This window comes from Ziziphus jujuba, chromosome 7 (assembly GCF_031755915.1).
Source record: "Ziziphus jujuba cultivar Dongzao chromosome 7, ASM3175591v1".
In the NCBI taxonomy this organism is placed as follows: domain Eukaryota; kingdom Viridiplantae; phylum Streptophyta; class Magnoliopsida; order Rosales; family Rhamnaceae; genus Ziziphus; species Ziziphus jujuba.
In genome coordinates, this window is record NC_083385.1 from 2,891,474 (window position 1) to 2,910,811 (window position 19,338).

The 19,338-nt window shown below is 35.5% G+C and overlaps 4 protein-coding genes and 1 non-coding gene across 13 annotated transcripts; 4 read left to right on the forward strand and 1 right to left on the reverse strand.

Moving 5' to 3' along the window:
* The first annotated feature begins 25 nt into the window (after positions 1-25).
* Positions 26-99, forward strand: TRNAV-AAC (transfer RNA valine (anticodon AAC)). Its single transcript has one exon. It is a non-coding gene; the product is annotated as a tRNA-Val (tRNA).
* LOC107423663 (bifunctional fucokinase/fucose pyrophosphorylase) lies at positions 76-5,532 on the forward strand. 4 transcript variants are annotated; one of them, XM_016033264.4, is made up of 7 exons: positions 76-786; positions 1,367-1,658; positions 2,078-2,442; positions 2,573-2,699; positions 2,817-3,827; positions 4,070-4,800; positions 4,898-5,532. In XM_016033264.4, the coding sequence occupies exons 1-7, from the start codon at positions 439-441 to the stop codon at positions 5,291-5,293; spliced, it is 3,270 nt and encodes a 1,089-aa protein (XP_015888750.2). In that variant the 5' UTR covers positions 76-438; the 3' UTR covers positions 5,294-5,532. The 4 variants fall into 4 exon arrangements, with proteins under 4 accessions (XP_015888750.2, XP_048334361.1, XP_048334362.1 ...); XM_048478404.2 differs by having other exon boundaries at positions 1,376-1,658; XM_048478405.2 differs by lacking the exon at positions 1,367-1,658 and having other exon boundaries at positions 478-786.
* Positions 5,533-6,196: 664 nt separating this feature from the next.
* On the forward strand, positions 6,197-9,277 carry LOC107423628 (protein LEAD-SENSITIVE 1). 4 transcript variants are annotated; one of them, XM_016033212.4, is made up of 3 exons: positions 6,197-6,380; positions 6,486-6,658; positions 8,367-9,277. In XM_016033212.4, exons 2-3 carry the CDS (start codon positions 6,565-6,567, stop codon positions 9,059-9,061), a joined length of 789 nt encoding a protein of 262 aa, XP_015888698.1. In that variant the 5' UTR covers positions 6,197-6,380; positions 6,486-6,564; the 3' UTR covers positions 9,062-9,277. The 4 variants fall into 4 exon arrangements, with proteins under 4 accessions (XP_015888698.1, XP_048335033.1, XP_024932563.1 ...); XM_048479076.2 differs by having other exon boundaries at positions 6,501-6,658; XM_025076795.3 differs by having other exon boundaries at positions 6,210-6,318; positions 6,501-6,658.
* A 1,132-nt stretch (positions 9,278-10,409) lies between these two features.
* Positions 10,410-13,197, forward strand: LOC107423682 (uncharacterized). The gene is made up of 3 exons (XM_016033294.4): positions 10,410-11,049; positions 11,988-12,136; positions 12,611-13,197. The coding sequence occupies exons 1-3, from the start codon at positions 10,864-10,866 to the stop codon at positions 12,747-12,749; spliced, it is 474 nt and encodes a 157-aa protein (XP_015888780.1). The 5' UTR covers positions 10,410-10,863; the 3' UTR covers positions 12,750-13,197.
* A 1,543-nt stretch (positions 13,198-14,740) lies between these two features.
* On the reverse strand, positions 14,741-17,281 carry LOC107423631 (dof zinc finger protein DOF2.5). Of its 3 annotated transcripts, none has more exons than XM_048478472.2 (2): positions 17,079-17,281; positions 14,741-16,281 (listed from the first exon to the last, which is right to left on the reverse strand). In XM_048478472.2, the coding sequence occupies exon 2, from the start codon at positions 16,250-16,252 to the stop codon at positions 15,260-15,262; it is 993 nt and encodes a 330-aa protein (XP_048334429.1). In that variant the 5' UTR covers positions 16,253-16,281; positions 17,079-17,281; the 3' UTR covers positions 14,741-15,259. The 3 variants fall into 3 exon arrangements, with proteins under 3 accessions (XP_048334429.1, XP_048334430.1, XP_048334431.1); XM_048478473.2 differs by lacking the exon at positions 17,079-17,281 and adding an exon at positions 16,889-17,047; XM_048478474.2 differs by lacking the exon at positions 17,079-17,281 and adding an exon at positions 16,661-16,850.
* Positions 17,282-19,338: the final 2,057 nt, after the last annotated feature.

The following is a 19,338-nucleotide window of genomic DNA, read 5'->3' on the forward strand; positions in this document are numbered from 1 at the left end:
TTCCTTTTTGCACGTAAAGCAACTTGGTGTCGTGGTGTAGTTGGTTATCACATCAGTCTAACACACTGAAGGTCTCCGGTTCGAGTCCGGGCGACGCCATTTTTCTTTTTTTTTGCTTTTTTTTTTCATTCATTTTTCCCTTCTACCGAGTACGACGTCGTCTCATCTAGTCGCCGACGAAACAGTTGCACGGTGCTCCATGGACCATCGTATGCACACGTAATTTCACCACTCGCCCCTTCCGCGGTTCCAGCTCCTTGTGTGTCAAAAATGTTGGTGGGGGTAGTTATTCAGTGAATCACTCTCATCGTACTCCAAGCTCCGCCTCAAACTCTCTCTTTTTTATTTTTTTCCCCTAACAGTTCTCCGTTTGCCCACTGAATTTTCTCCCACTTTCTCGGGAAAAGTGAAAAAAAAAAAAAAGGAAGAAAACCCCAAATGGAAGCTCAAAGATGGATAAGAGGCTCCAGAACCAAACAAAAAGCTGACCTCGCTGGAGTCCTCCGAAAGTCGTGGTACCATTTAAGGCTCTCAGTCAGACACCCTTCTCGTGTTCCCACCTGGGATGCCATTGTTTTGACTGCAGCTAGCCCCGAGCAAGCCGAGCTCTACGAATGGCAGCTCAACCGCGCCAAGCGGATGGGCCGAATCTCTCCCTCCACCGTCACCCTAGCCGTCCCCGATCCCCTCGGCCAGCGTATCGGCTCCGGCGCTGCCACTCTCCACGCCATTCACGCCCTCGCCGCCCATTACCACCAGAAGCTCGGCATTTCTCTCGCCCCGCAGGTAGTGCTTTGATTCATCATTCATTGTTCTTCTTGTTACTATTCAAGGTTTGGACTTTTCAGTACTTCTGAATTTTTAAAACTGTAAATGCCCAGAGAATTTCCTAAAGATTGGAAATTCGTTGGTTTATTTTATTTTATTTTCGGAATAATTTTATTGATTTACTAGAATCCCATTTGATGTTTCCATGAAATTTTTACTTAGTATATATGCACATTCACTGTATGAATGTACACGGATGACTCTACTTCGGTAATATTGTGATCTAAGAAAAATCGTAATGGACTGAACTTGAGACCCTGACATATCAAGTCATTCTATTCACAAGGGGCCACAAGGAGGACAGTCTTTCACTAAACAGCGACGCAGCTAGCAAGCGTCACATAAATGCATTACCTTGTTTAACCTGGATATGCAATTTGATAGAGTCTAGCTAAACGTATTTGTCAAATGAACCTTATGTTTTGCTTCATAGATAAAATGAGTTTCTAGTGCTCATCATTTCTTGCAGCCGCTATAAGGAGCCCATATTGCTTCTTGATGATACTTTTTTGGTTGCTGGTTTTGATTTAATGTTCAGGAACAGCAGATGGCAGCAACTGATAACGGCATTTCTGAAGCTTCTGTGGTGCATGAGAGTTCCAAAGATGAAAATCTCTTCCTGCCAATGGTTAGCTTCATTGCTAAAAGGCATATACTATTGCTTCATGCTGGAGGTGACTCTAAAAGGGTCCCGTGGGCAAACCCAATGGGAAAGGTTTTCCTGCCTCTTCCATATCTAGCAGCAGATGACCCCGATGGGCCAGTTCCACTGCTGTTTGACCATATACTGGCAATAGCTTCATGTGCAAGACCAGCCTTTAAAAATGAAGGTTATTTGTTCTGTCTGTTTCATTGGGTTGAAACTTGGCAGTGCGTTCACTGTCAAAAATTTTAATCACAGTTCACTTCCTTTACATTTAAAATTCTTAATCTGTGTGGGGATTCCATATTTAACGGGTCTAAATCTGTTATCAACACTTGGGCTTTGGTTCAATCCATATAGAGGTACATGGAGTTGCAATGGTTGTTAAGTTCAATTTTTCCAACGAAAGCAAGAGAATGTGCAAAGAAATGGTCTTGTTAATTTGAGGTGTATGATGATGCTAACTAGTAATGCATGTATCTTATGCTAATCTTTATCTTTGTTTTGTTGAAAACATTCAGGTTGGGCCTGTTGTTTGAGGTTGCTCAGATCATCTCTCATAACATGTTGAAGATGTACTTACACAGCATTTATTTATCTTCTCAGGTGGGATATTTATCATGACTGGAGATGTTCTTCCATGTTTTGATGCCTTCACCATGAATCTCCCAGAGGACACTTCCTGCATCATCACTGTTCCTATAACCCTCGATGTTGCTTCTAACCATGGTGTTGTTGTGGCATCTAAGAGTGGGAATCTGGAAAAAAGTTATAATGTCAGTTTGGTTGACAATCTCTTACAAAAACCTAGTTTGGAGGAGCTTTCCAAGAATAAGGCAATCCTAGAAGATGGTAGAACACTTCTTGACACAGGAATAATAGCAGTTAGAGGAAAAGGGTGGCTGGATCTAGTTACAGTTGCATTGGCATTCCAACCAATGATTTCAGAACTTCTAAAGAGCAGAAAAGAGGCAAGTTACAATATTTGGTTTGTTCCTGGAACCCCCCATAATGACAATCACAAAGTTTTCTTCCTCCATAGTTGATGACTTTATAAATCTTTATATTAATCCCATATTGATATCATTATACTTTCTTCAGATTAGTCTTTATGAAGATCTGGTAGCAGCTTGGGTACCTGCAAAACATGAGTGGTTGCGGCAACGCCCTATGGGTGAAGAACTGGTCAACAGATTAGGAAAGCAGAAGATGTTCAGCTACTGTGCATGTATATTAGACTCAAGTTGCAGCTTATGAGGATACTAATCTTATTGTTCCCTTCAATCATTGTAAGATCTATATGATTTATTAAATATTTGTCAATTCCTTTTTTATTTTACTGCAGATGATTTGCTGTTTTTACACTTTGGAACGTCAAGTGAAGTCTTAGATCACTTAAGTGGGACTGGTTCAGAACTTGTAGGTCGAAGACATTTGTGTTCTATCCCTGCAACCAATGTCTCTGACATTGCATCATCTGCTGTTGTTCTTTCTAGCAAAATTGCACCTGGTGTCTCAATTGGGGATGATTCTCTTGTGTATGATTCATCCATTTCCAGTGGAATACAAATTGGCTCCCTTTCCATTGTTGTTGGTGTTAATGTTCCAAAAGTAAATGATACAACTGAAAACCCATTTAGGTTCATGCTTCCTGATCGCCATTGTCTTTGGGAGGTCCCATTAGTAGGATGTACTGAAAGAGTCATAGTGTATTGTGGCCTTCATGATAACCCCAAAGATTCACTGTCTAAGGGTGGAACTTTCTGTGGGAAACCCTGGAGGAAGGTATTGTTTGATTTAGGAATTCAAGAAAGAGACCTATGGAGCTCAAGTGGCAATCATGAAAAGTGCTTATGGAATGCAAAAATATTCCCTATTCATTCTTACTTTGAGATGCTTAATTTGGCATCATGGTTGATGGGCTTAAGTGAGCTAAAATCTGAGCAATTGCTTGCTTTATGGAGAAGTTTGCGCCGTATTAGTTTGGAAGAGTTACATAGATCAATTGATTTTTCAAAAATGTGTACAGGCTCTAGTATTCATCAAGCTGATCTTGCTGCTGGAATTGCCAAAGCTTGCATTAATTATGGCATGCTTGGGCGGAACCTGTCTCAATTGTGTGAAGAAATTCTTCAGAAGGAAGTTTTGGGACTTGAAATTTGCAAGGACTTCCTTGACATGTGTCCGAAGCTTCTAGAGCAGAACTCTAAAATACTTCCAAAAAGCCGAGCATTCCAGGTGCAAGTTGATCTTCTTCGAGCATGTGGCAGTGAATTGACGGCAAGCAAGTTAGAGCACAAAGTTTGGGCAGCAGTTGCTGATGAAACCGCTTCAGCAGTAAGATATGGTTTTAAAGGTAGAGATATTTATTCATGTTGTTAACATTAGGAATTGTAGAAGTAGAAAAAGAATAACCATTAAGAAAAGGTAAATGATCTTATTGCAAAACAGAATATTGTTTTACCACTGTCCTCGATTCTAGTTAATCTTTTAACACCTTTATTCGGGCTTATGAGTGCCTCTTGTTTTCTAGTTCATGTTATGCTTTTTTATTATTATTATGAAGAAAAAATGACAAACACTTTGAATGCTTTCTAGAACATCTCTTGGAATCTCCTAGTCATGTCTCTGCTTCAGCATTTCTGGACAACAATGATGACTGCATGGATCAATCTTTCCATCCTAGAAGTGTAAAGGTTGAGTTACCGGTTAGGGTTGATTTTGTTGGGGGTTGGAGCGATACTCCTCCCTGGAGCTTAGAACGTGCTGGTTCTGTTCTAAATATGGCTATAAGTTTAGAAGGTTCTCTTCCAATTGGCACCGCCATAGAGACAACAAAAGCAGCTGGTGTCTTTGTTAATGATGATGCCGGAAATGAGTTACATATTGAAGATCTTACCTCTATTGCTCCTCCATTTGAAAGCAATGATCCATTCCGGCTTGTCAAATCTGCATTGCTTGTGACTGGCATTATCCATGATAATAGTCTTATATCAATGGGTTTGCAAATCAGGACATGGGCCAATGTACCTCGTGGCAGTGGCCTGGGGACTTCAAGCATCTTAGCAGCTGCCGTTGTGAAAGGACTTCTCGAGATAATCGATGGAGATACTAGTAATGAAAATGTTGCAAGACTTGTTTTGGTATTAGAGCAGCTTATGGGAACAGGCGGTGGCTGGCAGGATCAAATTGGAGGTCTATACCCTGGTATTAAATTTACTACAAGTTTTCCTGGAATTCCATTGCGGCTTCAAGTCATCCCACTATTGGCTTCTCCTCCATTAGTTTCAGAATTGCAGCAGCGATTGCTTGTTGTATTTACTGGTCAAGTAAGTATTTTCAGCCTTTCTATATCTGCTTTGAAGCAATGCATAATTATGCTTTTAGAATTAAATGTAATGCAGAGGCAATGTGGTGGTTGTGCAGGTTCGACTTGCACACCAGGTCCTGCAGAAGGTCGTAACTCGGTATCTTCGAAGGGATAACCTTCTTGTGTCAAGCATCAAGCGCCTAGCTGAACTGGCAAAGATCGGGAGGGAATCTTTGATGAATTACGATATAGATGATCTGGGGGAGATAATGTTAGAGGCTTGGAGGTTACATCAAGAACTCGATCCTTACTGCAGTAATGAATTCGTTGATCGACTTTTTGAATTTGCTGACCCCTATTGTTGTGGTTACAAGCTTGTGGGTGCTGGTGGTGGTGGTTTTGCCTTGTTACTTGCCAAGGATGCTAAGCATGCAAAGGAACTAAGAAATTTGCTGGAAGAAGATTCAAGTTTTGATGTTAAAGTCTACGATTGGAACATCTTCTTAGCATAGTTAATTGTATAGATTTTGTCAGAAGGTTGCTTTATTATTATTATTACTATTCTTTAAATAATTCTGATATATATTCTTTACTGTAATTTGAGAGGTGGGTTTTGTCTTGTTGTGGTGTCTAAGAAATGTAGTTGATTGGGTAATTCGTGTACAGTTGTGTATTATATAATAAGATAAATATGGGAGTTACGGAACAGATAACTAATAAAGAGTCTAATAACAGTTACCATATTCTTTCATCTCGGTGATTATTATATTGTTAAACTTTGGTTGTTAAATTTCAATGCTTAGACTTGACTTTATTGATTGGAGGAGAAGAGATTAAATTGGTCGACATTTGGTTCAATTTGGTTTGAACAGTTTAGTTCTTGTGCTTGATTAATACATGATTCAACACCTAACAATGATTTGAATAGTTTTTTTTTTTTATTAACACCCAACCTTGATCTGATTTGATTTGAACGGTTGAGCCCCTGCAATTTTCATAATAATCATATTGGATTATTAAGGTAGATTTTGCATGTATGTAGGCCAAATATCATGCTTTTGTCGGGTTCAGCGTTCATTTTGACAAAATCATTGTTAATAGAACTATTACAGCTTTTCCTGCATTATTCCCACAAAAGAAAATGAAAAAGAAAAGATGTGACCCAAAGTAGCAAACATGGATAACGTGGAAACAGGGCAAAGAATCCAAAGCACTTGACGTAATTGCGTTTTAGTATTCTTTCCCCTTCGAAACGGCATAGCTTGATTATATTTTGCGTTAAAATTTTCTTTCAACTTTTAACCCAACAAAAAAAAAAAAAAAAAATTAAAAAAAATTAAAAAAAAAAATTATGAAATGAAAAACCAAAAGTGAAAGATAAAAGGAAAATAAAGAAGTAGAGGACCACAACATGATTACATGGGACGCTCCCTATTCAATTAGCCACCTTGCAACAAGTCAAAAGCAAAGAGGAAAATGCAAGGAAAACCAGAAGAAGGGTCGTCACCATCGCCATGATGATGATCATCAATGTCATGTATAGATGATTAAGATCTACAAAATAAATCCAAAAAAATATTTATAGGAACCTTTCTTTTGGTAAAAGTTGTTAAACAGATTATTGGCAGCCAATTATTTTCTGCCACACTTACGTGCTTTTATTTGTTTAATCCTTCGATTATGTGGGTCTAACTAAATTTTCAGGGTCATTTCCACCAGTCGAAGCGGTCGCTTAGAGGAAGAGCATAGCCCAAGCAGACCAAGAAGCATTTTTTAGCGAGAAATGGGTTTGTTCACAAACCGAGTTGAGAGAAGTGAGATCAAGCCAGGCGACCATATTTACACCTACAGAGCTGTCTTCGCTTACTCTCACCACGGTCTCTGTCTTTGCTTGTTTGTCTACCACTGTAGCTAAGAAATTATCTTCTTTGTTTTTTCTTATTAAATATTTTTTCTTTTTGAATTGTTGAAGTATTTTGCAATGTGGGTTAGCTCCAATTATCTGTTTCTGTTAGTTTTTAGTTCCTTGACTTTGTTTGTTGGCTTTTCTCAATTTGTTGTTTTTACTTACTTTTTTTTTAAAAATTTTAAAACATGTTTGAAGGAAAACCCGGTTGTGATTAATCTCCCCCATTTTACCTTTCTTTGCTTGGTTTGTTGGTTTCTCTTAATTTTTGCTGTTTAATTACGATTTTCCGTTGTCGTAGTTATTTAGGGTTGTTTTCTGCAAGCTCTGAATTGTGCTTTATGGGAATTTTCAATGGGACCAACCTAATCTTTGCCTTTCTATTTTTTATTTTATTATTATTTTTTATTGTTCTGGTTATGTGTTTCCTTTGCTTTATCAAATATTAAATGTTGCTGTTTTGATTTTGGATATTGTGTGCTAAATTCATTTGCTTGCAAGTTTGTGCTTGTGATTCCTTGATTAAAGCCTCTCATTAGTTTAAGGAGCAAGGAACTCCTGGCAGAAATACTTTGGGATTCCGGAGATGGTAGTAGTTTTCTGGTAGATGAATATTTTATAACATCTGTTTAAAGAGGAAGTTGAAATTGGAATAAATGTGTATATGAGCATCTCCTCTATAACTTTTTGCTAGTTCCTCATTTTGTTAGTAAAGAGATGTAGGACAAATGAGAAAATGACTATATAAACTCTAGAGCATTGTGCATTTGGGGCCGTAGAAGGCTTAAATCTCCGGTCAGCTGAGCCTTAAATCTTGTTCGATCTCCCAATGGCATATTGTATCTGGAAAGCACGCTTATCTCTTCTCTCTTTCAGTGCATTATTTCTGTGTTGGTAGGAGCCTGCTTTTCTAGATGTCAAGGACTTTAAGACCATTGTACAGGGTAGTCTTAGAAGGAACATCTTTTATATTGGCAATATAGATGATGCAAGTTTCTGAAGAAAAAATAAAAATTTAAGTATATTTTCGTGAGAAGAAGGTATACCAATATAAATGACGTTTATTTAGAGGAGAGTGCTTTTGTCCCCTTCAGTTTTAAATGTGGTGGTATAGATTGTGAATGTAAGCAATAGTGAGGAGCTGGACCATAATTTGATCATTGAACATTGCTTCCTAAAGCTTTTCGTAGGATTATGAAGTGTTATTTATTTTTCCTTCTTCGTCCTTTTGTTCTTTGTAACCCCTCAAGAATAGCTAGCTACCCTTGAAAAATTTGAACCTTTTTTTGGATTCATAGACAGGGGTTTGCATATATATTGTTCTACTGATTCCCAGGTTGCAGTGTATATCTCATATAAGTTTGTCAATATGAAGATTACTACTTGCAATGTACAATGGAGTGCAAATTTGTGCTGATCTGACAGAGAACACAGCTCTTAGTAATCTATGTCGTAATGTGGAGGTTACTGTTATCATGTTTCTTGTACATTTTCATTTTTTCCTTTGTATATTAGAAATACAAGTCTACACCTGCTAAGTCGGAAAAAAGATAATAGGCAATACAACTTTCATTTGGAGCAGGCTTCAACAATGGAATGAATCAATTCTAAAAAACTACGGTATTTGATCAAGTTTTAATCATAAGTTGTAATGTATATCATTGATGCATGCTGTACAGGTATCTTTGTTGGGGGAAGCAAGGTGGTTCACTTTAGACCAGAGAGAATCTTGAATTCAAGCACTGAAACGTCATCTGACTATTATGAGGAATCAATGTCAAACCCATGTCCAACTTTCCCTGATTGTGGATTCAGACAACCCAACAGTGGCGTTGTCCTCTCTTGCCTGGACTGCTTCCTTAGAAATGGATCTCTCTACTGTTTTGAGTATGGGGTTACCCCTTCAGTTTTCATTGCCAAAGTAAGGGGTGGTACATGTACCACTGCAACATCGGATTCACCTGAAACGGTTGTCCACCGAGCTATGTATCTTCTTCAAAATGGATTTGGTAATTATGATGTGTTCCAGAACAACTGTGAGGATTTTGCACTTTACTGCAAAACTGGCCTTCTGATAGTAGACAAACTGGGTGTTGGAAGAAGTGGCCAAGCTTCTTCTGTCGTTGGTGCTCCACTGGCTGCAATTCTATCTTCCCCTCTTAAGTTATTGATGCCAAGCCCAGTAGGTGTAGCTACAGTAACGGCTGGGATGTACTGCATGAGCAGGTATGCCACCGATATAGGTGTTCGAACTGATGTGATCAAGGTGGCAGTGGAGGACCTGGCTGTGAACTTGGGTTGGGGTGACCAGCATGAGGAGGAAGTTCCTGAGGATGACGATTCTTCAAACAAACAGCTTATCCAGCTGATGTGAATTTCATCCTCCTGCAAATGAAGCTGGACCTATAAATTATTGATAGCCAGTGTTGGTAATAAGCATTTTCTTGACATTAATGCCTGTTAGTCCTGATGTGCCTGCTTTCCTTTCCCTACTCTACGATTCTCGTCCCCTTACATTTTATGTAAATCATACAATTGCTTTGTGGTTGATTATGCATGGAATGATGAAAGCAAACGTGTCTGGTTTTTATTGGGTTGTCTGATGTAGGAAGATTAGAATTCTTGACATTTTTCAACTTGGGTTAGTTCTCAATTTTCCAAATATAGGAGGCTCAATTCCTAAACTATGTGCCTTATCTAAACTTCCGTACTCTCAAAACTAACACTCCTCCAATCAAACACTTCAACCTTAGCCAGACTGTTCGTACAAGCCTGAAGCAGTGGCTTTTATTTTATTCTGAACTTGGTCTCCTATTTGTCAATCCTTGTTATTATTATTGTTATGCTAATTCTTGTTTTATTGGGTTGTGATTTATACATCACAATAATTTAGATTAGTCATCATGCTTTATTTTTAGGAAAACCATAGATCAAGATTTCTTATGCAATCGCTTTCACCTAATTTTTTTATTTTAGTTTATTTCGGTTAACTCGTATATAATTCATTAAGAGTTGCGTGTATAGAAGATGCCTATTCATATGTTATCGTAATCAAACCCTATCATCTGAATTTGTAGTTACCATATTGCCATAAGTTCACTTTTACTTGTATCTACAGAATCCATAAATAGAAGGAAAAATAATAAATAAATAAAATTAAGTAGGAATTCAAAATTGTTACCTACCTATCTATAATAAAGATAATAGACAATGTAAAGGTAAATTAGGTAAATTAGGCAAATTTTTTTTTTTTTTTTTTTGGTAATATTATGGGTTTTTTACCATTAGGTTGTCTCCACATAAGTAGATTATATGCTTCAAGTCATTGCGCATATATACCAGATACTAATTTTTGTGTATAGACGAACAAATTTTTTTTTTTTTTAAAAAAAAGGAAAAGAAAAATTATAAAGACGGAAAAATCTCCTTAATTATATAGTTAAGGGAAAGGGACAGACGTGGACAATTTTAACCTATTTATCTCTATTTTATCGATGGAATATATTTATCAATACAAAAAGAAACCCCAATAAAAGTGATTCCTTTTCAATGTATGCTTTTTTTTTTTTTTTTTTTGAAATACCTTTCAATGTATGCTTGTAAAATACAAAATTAACTTGCTTTCGAAAATAATACATGTATATATGTTTATATATATATATATATAAAATTAACCGACACCAGATAAGTATTGTCGTTGCCCACTTCTTTTACCAAGTCACTAAACTGTCAGGACGTCGCCGTTTAGCTCCCGCCAATATCAATTTCCTTTTTCTCCATTTTTGCTGAAAAAAAAAAAAAAAAGTAAAAATTGCATTTTTGGAGATTGTTTTTGGGGGCTAGAAGTTGTAGTTAACAGTTGTGATTGTGGTTGGGTTAATTAGGGATTAGTTTCATCGTCAATCGAGCTCACCATCATTAACCCCACGAACAGAAAGATACAGAAAACCAATCAAAAGCACTGTGTTCTTTTCTGTTTTTTAATTCTTGGTTTTTGGGTTTTGCGTCGAAACCCATCAAATCCACAATCGCCGAACTCTACAATCCACCCCCTGCATAAACTTTGAGCTTATCCTAGTCAAAAATCCCATCTGGGAAATTTTTAATTTTATAATTTTGATTTCGAACCGTAAGTTTCTTTGAATCAGAACCCAGAAATTTGTGGGTTTTTTCTGAATGGCGAATCTGTACGTGAAGGCGGTGCCACCGGCGGATCTGAACAGGAATACGGAGTGGTTCATGTACCCAGGGGTGTGGACCACCTACATCCTCATCCTCTTCTTCTCTTGGCTTCTTGTCTTGTCCGTCTTGGGCTGTTCTCCTGGCATGGCTTGGACCATCGTCAACCTCTCTCACTTCGTTGTATGTATCTGTGTCTTTCTTTCTTTCCTTCTCTGTATATGACTCGGTTCTTTTTGCATGGTCATTTTTAGGTAATGGGTTTTGGTTGATTTCTGTATATTTTGTTATTGAATGTTCAATTGTGTCTTTGGTTTGCTAACTCATTTTTTTTTTTCACTAAACGATGTTGTTTTTATTCGATTTTATTTTATTTTATTTAATAGGAAGTGAGCCATATTGTTATTATTCTGGCTTGTTTCTCTTATGCACTTTCTTTTAAATGTATACACCACTTTAATAATAATAATAATAATAATAATACTCGGGTTGTGTTTGTAATTCTTATTCTGTGTTTTCAGATGGTCTAGTTTTGGTTTCGTGTGATGGACGAAGTTGTGATTTTCTTAATGAGGTAGAATGGTTTCATTTTTGGTTATTGAAATGAGATTATAAGTTTGGGTTTGCACTATGCTTGTCAGGGCAAATAAGATTTTGATTTTTAAATATGTTAATTGGTTATAAAACAAGGTTCAGTATTTTGAGGCTTTAATACAGGCATAGTTTACTGTAATAGCGCAGTTTGTTTGTTAAGGCAATTGAATGGAAGTAAGGATATAAAATCTTACACATTTTTCTTTTTAATCTAGTTGAACAATGAAAACGTGTCTTAACTAAGCTAAGCAGTTTATTGAGACTCTTTTTAGAGTTGTTTTCACCTAAAATGATAAAGAGCTCATGAAGAGACAGTAAACCTAATGAATTCCGATGTTCACTTTTTATTTTCCTAGCCTTTTGCCGCATCAACTTCATAGTTGATATACAGAAGTCCATAACTGATTTTTAATTCTTTTAAGAACCTTTTCTTGTTCATTGATATATTTCTTGTCTTCTAAAGCTTGGTTAAGTTCATTAGCATCTCCACATATTGGGATTGAGGGATTTGACTCTTCTTCTCTTAGGTCACTTATCACTTCTTCCACTGGAAGAAAGGAACTCCATTTGCAGATGACCAGGGGATCTACAATGGATTGACTTGGTGGGAGCAGATTGACAGTGGAAAGCAGCTTACCCGCAACAGGAAGTTCTTAACAGTTGTACCTGTGGTTCTGTAAGTTTATTTTCAAGATATACTAATATGGAAAATTGGAATTTTGACAGTAAGATTAGTGTTGTACAGCCTTTTTGGCGGCTTAATTTCTGATGATGGTTAAGTTATCCCGCTTTGAATTGTTTATTTTGTCTTTACTTTACATGTAATGTTTCTGCAATAGTTTAATTTTCCCCTAGAGGTTATCATTTAGTAATGTTTTTGCCATGTTATTGTATGATGTTTTTAGATTTGAATTTTACTCGTGTTAGCTAGTTCCGGTATGGAAACCATTTGCTTTCTTATTGCTCTCCTTAGTGGTTAGAGAAGATCTAGGATCTATTGAGGCTCTGTCCTCTGCCTTTTTTTCTTCATGTTATATTCATTTTGGTGTGCAGGCGATTTCTCCATGATAAATTTACTTGGATATTATTCATATAATATTTTTTCTAAATGCCATGGTTAATTCTTGTTCTTTGAATTTCCCCCTGTTAGGTACTTGATAGCGTCACACACAACTGACTACCAACACCCAATGCTCTTTTTCAACACTGTTGCAGTGATGGTGCTGGTGATTGCCAAGTTTCCCAACATGCACAAGGTCCGGATCTTTGGGATCAATGCAGATAAGTGAATTATGCTTTACAAAAAAATTAAAAATAAAAAAATAAAAAAATGGACGGTTTTAATTGACTTGTTGAAAGAGCCTGTGATACTTCACTCGTTGTGGTGGAAAAGTTATATATATATCTCTCTCTCTCGCTGTATAGAAGTTGGGACTGGAAGGATATTCAAATATGTAATGCTTTTTATTTGTGCTGACTGCTTTCGAAACTGTCTCCTCGTTGATGATGACGGAATAATTGTATTGAGCTATTTTTGTACAGTAGAGAAATTTTATGTATCTGGTGTAGCACGGTTATATTGGGAGGAGTCTTCACATATTTTGACTCGGTTTCTTTTCATAATTTCCTTGTGTGAGATGGTTTTCCGCTCTGTAAACCTCGAATTTGTAGACTTTCAACCTTTTCAAAAGGCTATTAACAATATGGAGAGTGGAAGGTACTTGGAGTTTTTTGTTACTATGTCTTGAGAATATGTAAATACGGCAACTAGCTGGGTTGGCAGATATTGGTGGGTGTGGTTGGCACTCTTTTTCCAACTAATGTGTTCGGGAGATTTCATGGTTGTCCACGTATGTACTATGGACTGGATTGGGGCCTTTTATCTGTCTTGTTAATAGGTCTTACGTATGTTGGGTTGCTTGCAAAAAAAGTCTAGGATATGCTTGTTGAATAGTCGCTAAAATGCCCACAAAGGGAAAGGTTCTATATTAGAATTTTGAAATTGCTAATCAATTTCATAGTAAGAAAACTATACCGCATAATTGTCGTCAATCATAGTAGGCCGTCAACATTTGTTGGCTGGAAAACTTTAAGATAAACCGACTGCTCAGCTAATGTAATCCCTCTCACGCCAACATCCAAATGAGTTAAATCTTTTTCATTTTGTCCTTTTTTTTGCTTTTTTCTATTTTTTCAGATGATGGCCGCTCAAAATAATAATTAATTAATTTATTGATAATATGGATGCATCATTGATCAAAACTCTAAATTGCATTTATAATTAAACAAACAAAAAAACACGCAGATGTTATAGATCTGGTGCAAATGTGGCTTGGATTGACCAGAGACTTGGTGGAGAAAATAGTTTATGAGCACGCTTCCCCACTAGACACTAGGCAGAGGAATGTTTGTGGGTCCCTTCCCTTCAAAGACCAAAAAGAGCATGTGGTCTATGCAGAGTTACCTACGCTTTGATGGTTCGACTACTTATTATCTCTTTTAGAAAGCGGACTGAGTTATCATTCATGGAATATATCCTAAACAAAACCCATCCTTCCAAACCAAAAAACAAAGAAATATTCATTTACAAAATTTTGTCTTCTATCACCAAGTGTCAGTGGGTGCCAGAAGTTTTAATTAGGTTAGCTTTTGGTTGGAGCAGGTATATAAATATATATATTTATATTGTAATTTATCCATATAATATTATTTACGATTCGTTGCTTTAAGGAACAAAATTAAAACTTAAAAATATATATATAGTCATTTTCCAGCTACAACGCAACATCGGATTTTTTAAATTGTCCAATTAACTTTTAATTACATATAATTCTTATACGATATTTACATGTAGTCAAGATGATAATTGGACAACATAAACTGTACTGTTCATGCCACAAGTAGAATATTAACTCTCTCTCTCTCTCTATATATATATATATATATAGATGCCTCCTATTACGGTCATCCCAATTTTTCTCATCGCTGCCATCTTCTCTAACATGCTTGATTTTTAGTTTTTTCTGGTGAAAATGCTTGATTTTTAGTTGAAACTTGAAAGAGTGAGCCTTCCTTTGTTATGGGTAGGATGTCATTCATCAGAGGTGACAACTCGAACCTGAAGTGATCCTTATACTAATTACATTAAAATAAAATAAAAAATTAATAAAAATGAATAAAATAAAAACTTGAGAGTGCGAGAGGAGAAGCTGGAAAAACCCCAGAGCTAGCCTTCAATATATTTAAAATGCACAGAATATATAATTTGACAAGAAGAGAAAAAGCAACTAAACTCACTAATACATCAATTAGAATGGTAATTAAACTGAATTTGAACAAATACTATATAAAACATTCTAGCTGTTCCAGTTCTGATAGAAGAATACATGAATATATACAATCAAGTTTTTTTTTTCTTTTTTTTTTTTCTTCTCTACAGTCTGTGCATATCCACAATACATATTGCTATTTTTTCAAAAAAAAAAAAAAAAAAACCAGCCTTACAATATTCACGTATTCTTCTATCCCTATATAGTAGATAGAACAAAAGTAGAAATTGCCCCTCTCCTAAGACAGCCCGAAACTAAAGCAAGCCTTCATGTCTTTACATTGTCCGAATATCGAAGAAACCCAAATGTAACTCCTCTGTTAGTTCTGACTTGTACAACCCCAAAAACCGAAACCTTTGCAAATATAATTAAAGAAGAAGAAAAAGAACATAATGTAGAGAAAAGCAGCACCTTTTTCCCTTTTTTTTTTTTTTTTTGGTTTAAATTTCATCCTTCTTCTTTTTATTTAATTACCATGATCCTCCACCTAGTAATCCATTCCAATATCCACTTGAATTCCCTTGCCCTTTATTCTGATGATCAACATCACTAGCTGCGTTGGTTGAAACTTGTTTGAAATCTGCAAAAGGAAATAAGATCCTTCCACTTCCACTTCCACTTCCACTTCCACTTCCACCACCACCATTATTATTACTGTTATTCTCTTGAACCCCGCCATACCTACTTCCAAGTCCAAGTCCGTCAACACAAAAACCAAAAGGCGTCGTCGTGGTCGTCGGTTTCACTTCTTGCAAATAAAACCCAGAAGGATACATTGCATTCGAATCCAGCATCATCATCGGGGTGGTTTGAATAAATGAATTCAAACCACCAGCCCTAGAGCCAATTCCACTACTACTCCTAACCAGCTCTATAGATGAACAAGAAGAAGAAAATGGAACAGAAGCTGAAGCTGCTGTGTTACTTTGCAGATTATTATTATTATTATTATTATCATTACTACTACTAGTAGTAGTAGTGTCGTTTTCGCTTTTCTGCACTTCCATATATTGAGTTGCGGAGGCCGCGCCGCCGTAATACTTATGGAAACTCAGATTAAGATCTTGGCCTTGATAGTGTGGTGGTGGTGGTCTAGGGTTTAGACATGGAAACTGTTGTTGCGAGAGGCTAAGAGGGTTAAGATCCGGAATACTCTTCGACGAAGCTGCTGCTGCTGATGATGATGATGATGAAGATGATGAAAATGGTGGTATGGGCTTCTTGTTTTTTCTTGAGCCTCCACCAACAGGGACATTTCTGAGAGTGCCTCCTTCAGTCCAATACCTTCTGCATGTCTTGCAGAAGTATCTAGGCTGTGTGAGGCTGTAGTTGTTGTAGTAACAGAATTTGGTGTTGGTTGAATTGCATCTTGGACAATTCAATTGCTCTTCAGGTCTTGCCCTTTTCTCTAATACAGCTGGCTTATTTGTACATGCATTAGAACCATGATTAATCTCCTCCATCTTAATTCTTCACCAATAAATCCAGTTTCCTAACAAACAAAAAGTAGACAAAAACCATGTTTTTCAATTTCTAATCAATTATACACACACACACAGAGATCGGCTATAAACAAGGTAATTTAATTAATTAATTAAGCTTTTTCCACTACATGTTGATTTTAGACTAGAAACAATAAAAGAGCAAACAATAATAACAAATAATACCTTTTCCCATCATTCCTTTATTAGTTTTCTTCACATAAGCAAAAAGGTGAAGTAAAAAAAAAATAAAATAAAATAAAGTGTGGTTTTTTCACAGATAACGAAACAAAATAAACTTTACTCTTGATTTTTTTTTTAATTAAAAAAAAAAAAAAAAGGTGATACTAAAAGGGACTTTCAGAGATGCCATGAATATCATCATCTTACAGAGAGAAGTTACAGCAGCTGAAATAAAACCCCATGTATGTAATATAACAATTTATAATGTTGTAAAGAGTGGTATAGTCTTGTGAAAACTTCGATCTGTGTATGTAATTATGCTTGACACCTGACCCAGAATAAATGGCTAGCTCTGAAAACTCCAGACTAAATAAATGAAATAAAAAAAAAAAAAAAAAAAAGAACACATGTATGAAAAAGAATAATTAAACCCACCTTTGGCCATTTAGCAGTATCCATGAATTAACAAGAACAAAAAGCGAAGGAATTCATCAAAAAAAAAAAAAAAAACAAAACAAAACAAAAGGGAAGGAAATTAAAAGCAAGTGATGACTTCAGAAAAAGAGAGAGAGAGAGAGAGAGAGAGAGGGAGAGATCTAGAGAGAGAGAGAGAGAGATTATTCACCTTGTTTGTCTTGAGCTGCTGTAAGTGCTTGAAAGAATGTTTTTAGATTGTCTTTGTGTTAGGTTCTGGGGTTACTTTATGAACGATGAAAAGGCCAAAGGAAAAAAAAAAAAGAAAAGGTAAGGGGGAGAGGGGATGTGTTTGTTTTGACTACGTTTAATATGTCAGTGCATTAATGCTGTTTGGTGATATTCTATGTGGGAATTTTGTCTGATTTCGTCTTTAAAAAACCATTTCATTGGGTTTTTTTAGTCATTGTTGGTGGAATTTTGAGTGTGTGTACAGTGGTGGGTTTCTGCTTTTTGACCTCATAATGGAAATAAAGTCTTTGGTTCTTGTTCTTGTTCTTCTCTCTCTTGTCACAAGTTGAGCTTCTTTTGGTTTATCGAAAAGATTGGATTGGTATTCTTGAATATTATTTTATATCATAATATTCTCAAAAAGTAAATTAGCTTGCTATTGTCATTGTTTGGTTTAGAGAGTAATAAAAATTTACATACATATATATATATATTATATTTCTCTAAAGCATATATATAGTCTTACATAGCTATAGCTAGGTTAAATAATTAACTTTACTTGAAGCATGACATCCTTTCCAAGTTTTCCAGCCAAAAAAAAAAAAAAAAGAAAAGAAAAAAAAAAGACATTCCTTTCCATGTTGATGTGTGCACCTCTTCAAGGACAGTGATTCCAAAACTTTCAATAACTTTTTTTTCTAGGAGGGGGGGGGCAACATAAAGATTTTAACCTCAATGAGATCACCAATAAAGAAAAAAACGAAAGCAAATGTTAGCCCAAAAAAAAAAAAAGTAAATTGATTGTGAAGGTATCTTTCATATGAACTAAAGAGAGGAAATTAAGAAATGAAGGGGTTGATAAACCAATTAGGTTTCTCCTTCAAGAGCTCATTTCCTTTTTTTTTTTTTTTTTGGCTTGAATCAAGAACTCATTTCTAGTGCATAGATTTTTCCCTCCTTCAAAGAGGGAGTCTGCTGTTGGTATTGCTTGGCAATTATAACTTGATAACGAAAAGCATGCACACACTATACATATTAATGCTCTAAACACTACCATAATCAACCAAAAGTATTGCTATTTCTTTTTGTTTATAGCTAAATTATATATTATGATAAATAAAACCAAGTTAAAGTATGTGCATATGGGTTCTATAAATTTGGACAGTAAAGTAAATAAAAATTTAAAAATTACCATTCCTTTACATGGTTAGTTTTATGTTTTTTTTTTCTCCATATATTTAACCTAATTGTATATGATTTGCTTATTTCAGAAGTTAAAAGTAATTAGAGTTTCTCAAACATTTAAATTTTTATAAATTTAAGAGAGGAAAAGAAAATAAATACTATTTCAAATTGTATTGTTTTTTTTTTTTTTTCTTTCCTTCAAAATTATATTTGTTTAAAATATCTAATAAATTATAAATATTACTAATACATATGTAAAGTAAATTACAAACAACTAAATAATAAGAATATAAAAAAACTACCTACCTTACCAAAAGCATAGGTTAATTTTTTAGCGGGGTAAATTAAAGGAAATAAAGTAACTAAAATAAAAATAAGAATAATGGATAATAGAGGTAATGATGGTGTGAAATGTATAAAGAATAAGAAATAAAATTGAAAGGTTAATGGAGGGAGGGAGGGAAGGAGATGGATACTTGGAACCGACAATAGTCGACAAAAGCAACAAATGGTGGGACCCAAATAATGCCGGCGGGCCCGGCTTATTAGAAGGAAAAAAGGAGAAATCTCAGTGTTGTGTTGGTGTAGGCCTTCTAGGCTTGTCCTTTATTTCTTGGATGATATTGACGTGTTTGGTTTTGAATTTGTTCCAAAACACCCAAATTAAATTAATAATTTAAGCTCCCAAAATCTCAGTGCCGATTTTGCAAGCTGGCCAGTAATTTAATTATCCCCTGCTTATCATTAAAAAAAATATATATATATATATATATATCACTGTTCTTTAACCCATTTTAAATTCTTAACCTTGACAGCAATTAAAACTGTTCAAATATTTTATTTTTATTTTTTCTACGGATGAATAGAGAAGGAAATTAAAATACCATTTTTTTTTTGTGAATTTCAACTTAATTCTTTTTTTATTTTTTATTTTTGACGCAACCTTTTGAAGTTGATAGATTGCAATCTTTTGTTTTAATGACAAAAATTAATATTTCAGCGTGGATTAAGAGAGACACATAGTGGGAAAAGTGGATGGATATGGATTAATTTCA

What these genes read in the sequence shown, in the direction of transcription:
- LOC107423631 (XM_048478472.2), bottom strand. Translation starts at nt 16,252, where the DNA reads ATGGAGGAGATTAATCATGGTTCTAATGCATGTACAAATAAGCCAGCT.
- LOC107423663 (XM_016033264.4), top strand. Translation starts at nt 439, where the DNA reads ATGGAAGCTCAAAGATGGATAAGAGGCTCCAGAACCAAACAAAAAGCT. An exon ending in TTCTAAAGAGCAGAAAAGAG is followed by an intron (nt 2,443 to 2,572) that starts GCAAGTTACAAT and finishes TACTTTCTTCAG; the next exon opens with ATTAGTCTTTATGAAGATCT. An exon ending in GATGTTCAGCTACTGTGCAT is followed by an intron (nt 2,700 to 2,816) that starts GTATATTAGACT and finishes ATTTTACTGCAG; the next exon opens with ATGATTTGCTGTTTTTACAC.
- LOC107423628 (XM_016033212.4), top strand. Translation starts at nt 6,565, where the DNA reads ATGGGTTTGTTCACAAACCGAGTTGAGAGAAGTGAGATCAAGCCAGGC. An exon ending in CTTCGCTTACTCTCACCACG is followed by an intron (nt 6,659 to 8,366) that starts GTCTCTGTCTTT and finishes CATGCTGTACAG; the next exon opens with GTATCTTTGTTGGGGGAAGC.
- LOC107423682 (XM_016033294.4), top strand. Translation starts at nt 10,864, where the DNA reads ATGGCGAATCTGTACGTGAAGGCGGTGCCACCGGCGGATCTGAACAGG. An exon ending in TCAACCTCTCTCACTTCGTT is followed by an intron (nt 11,050 to 11,987) that starts GTATGTATCTGT and finishes TTCTTCTCTTAG; the next exon opens with GTCACTTATCACTTCTTCCA. An exon ending in ACAGTTGTACCTGTGGTTCT is followed by an intron (nt 12,137 to 12,610) that starts GTAAGTTTATTT and finishes TCCCCCTGTTAG; the next exon opens with GTACTTGATAGCGTCACACA.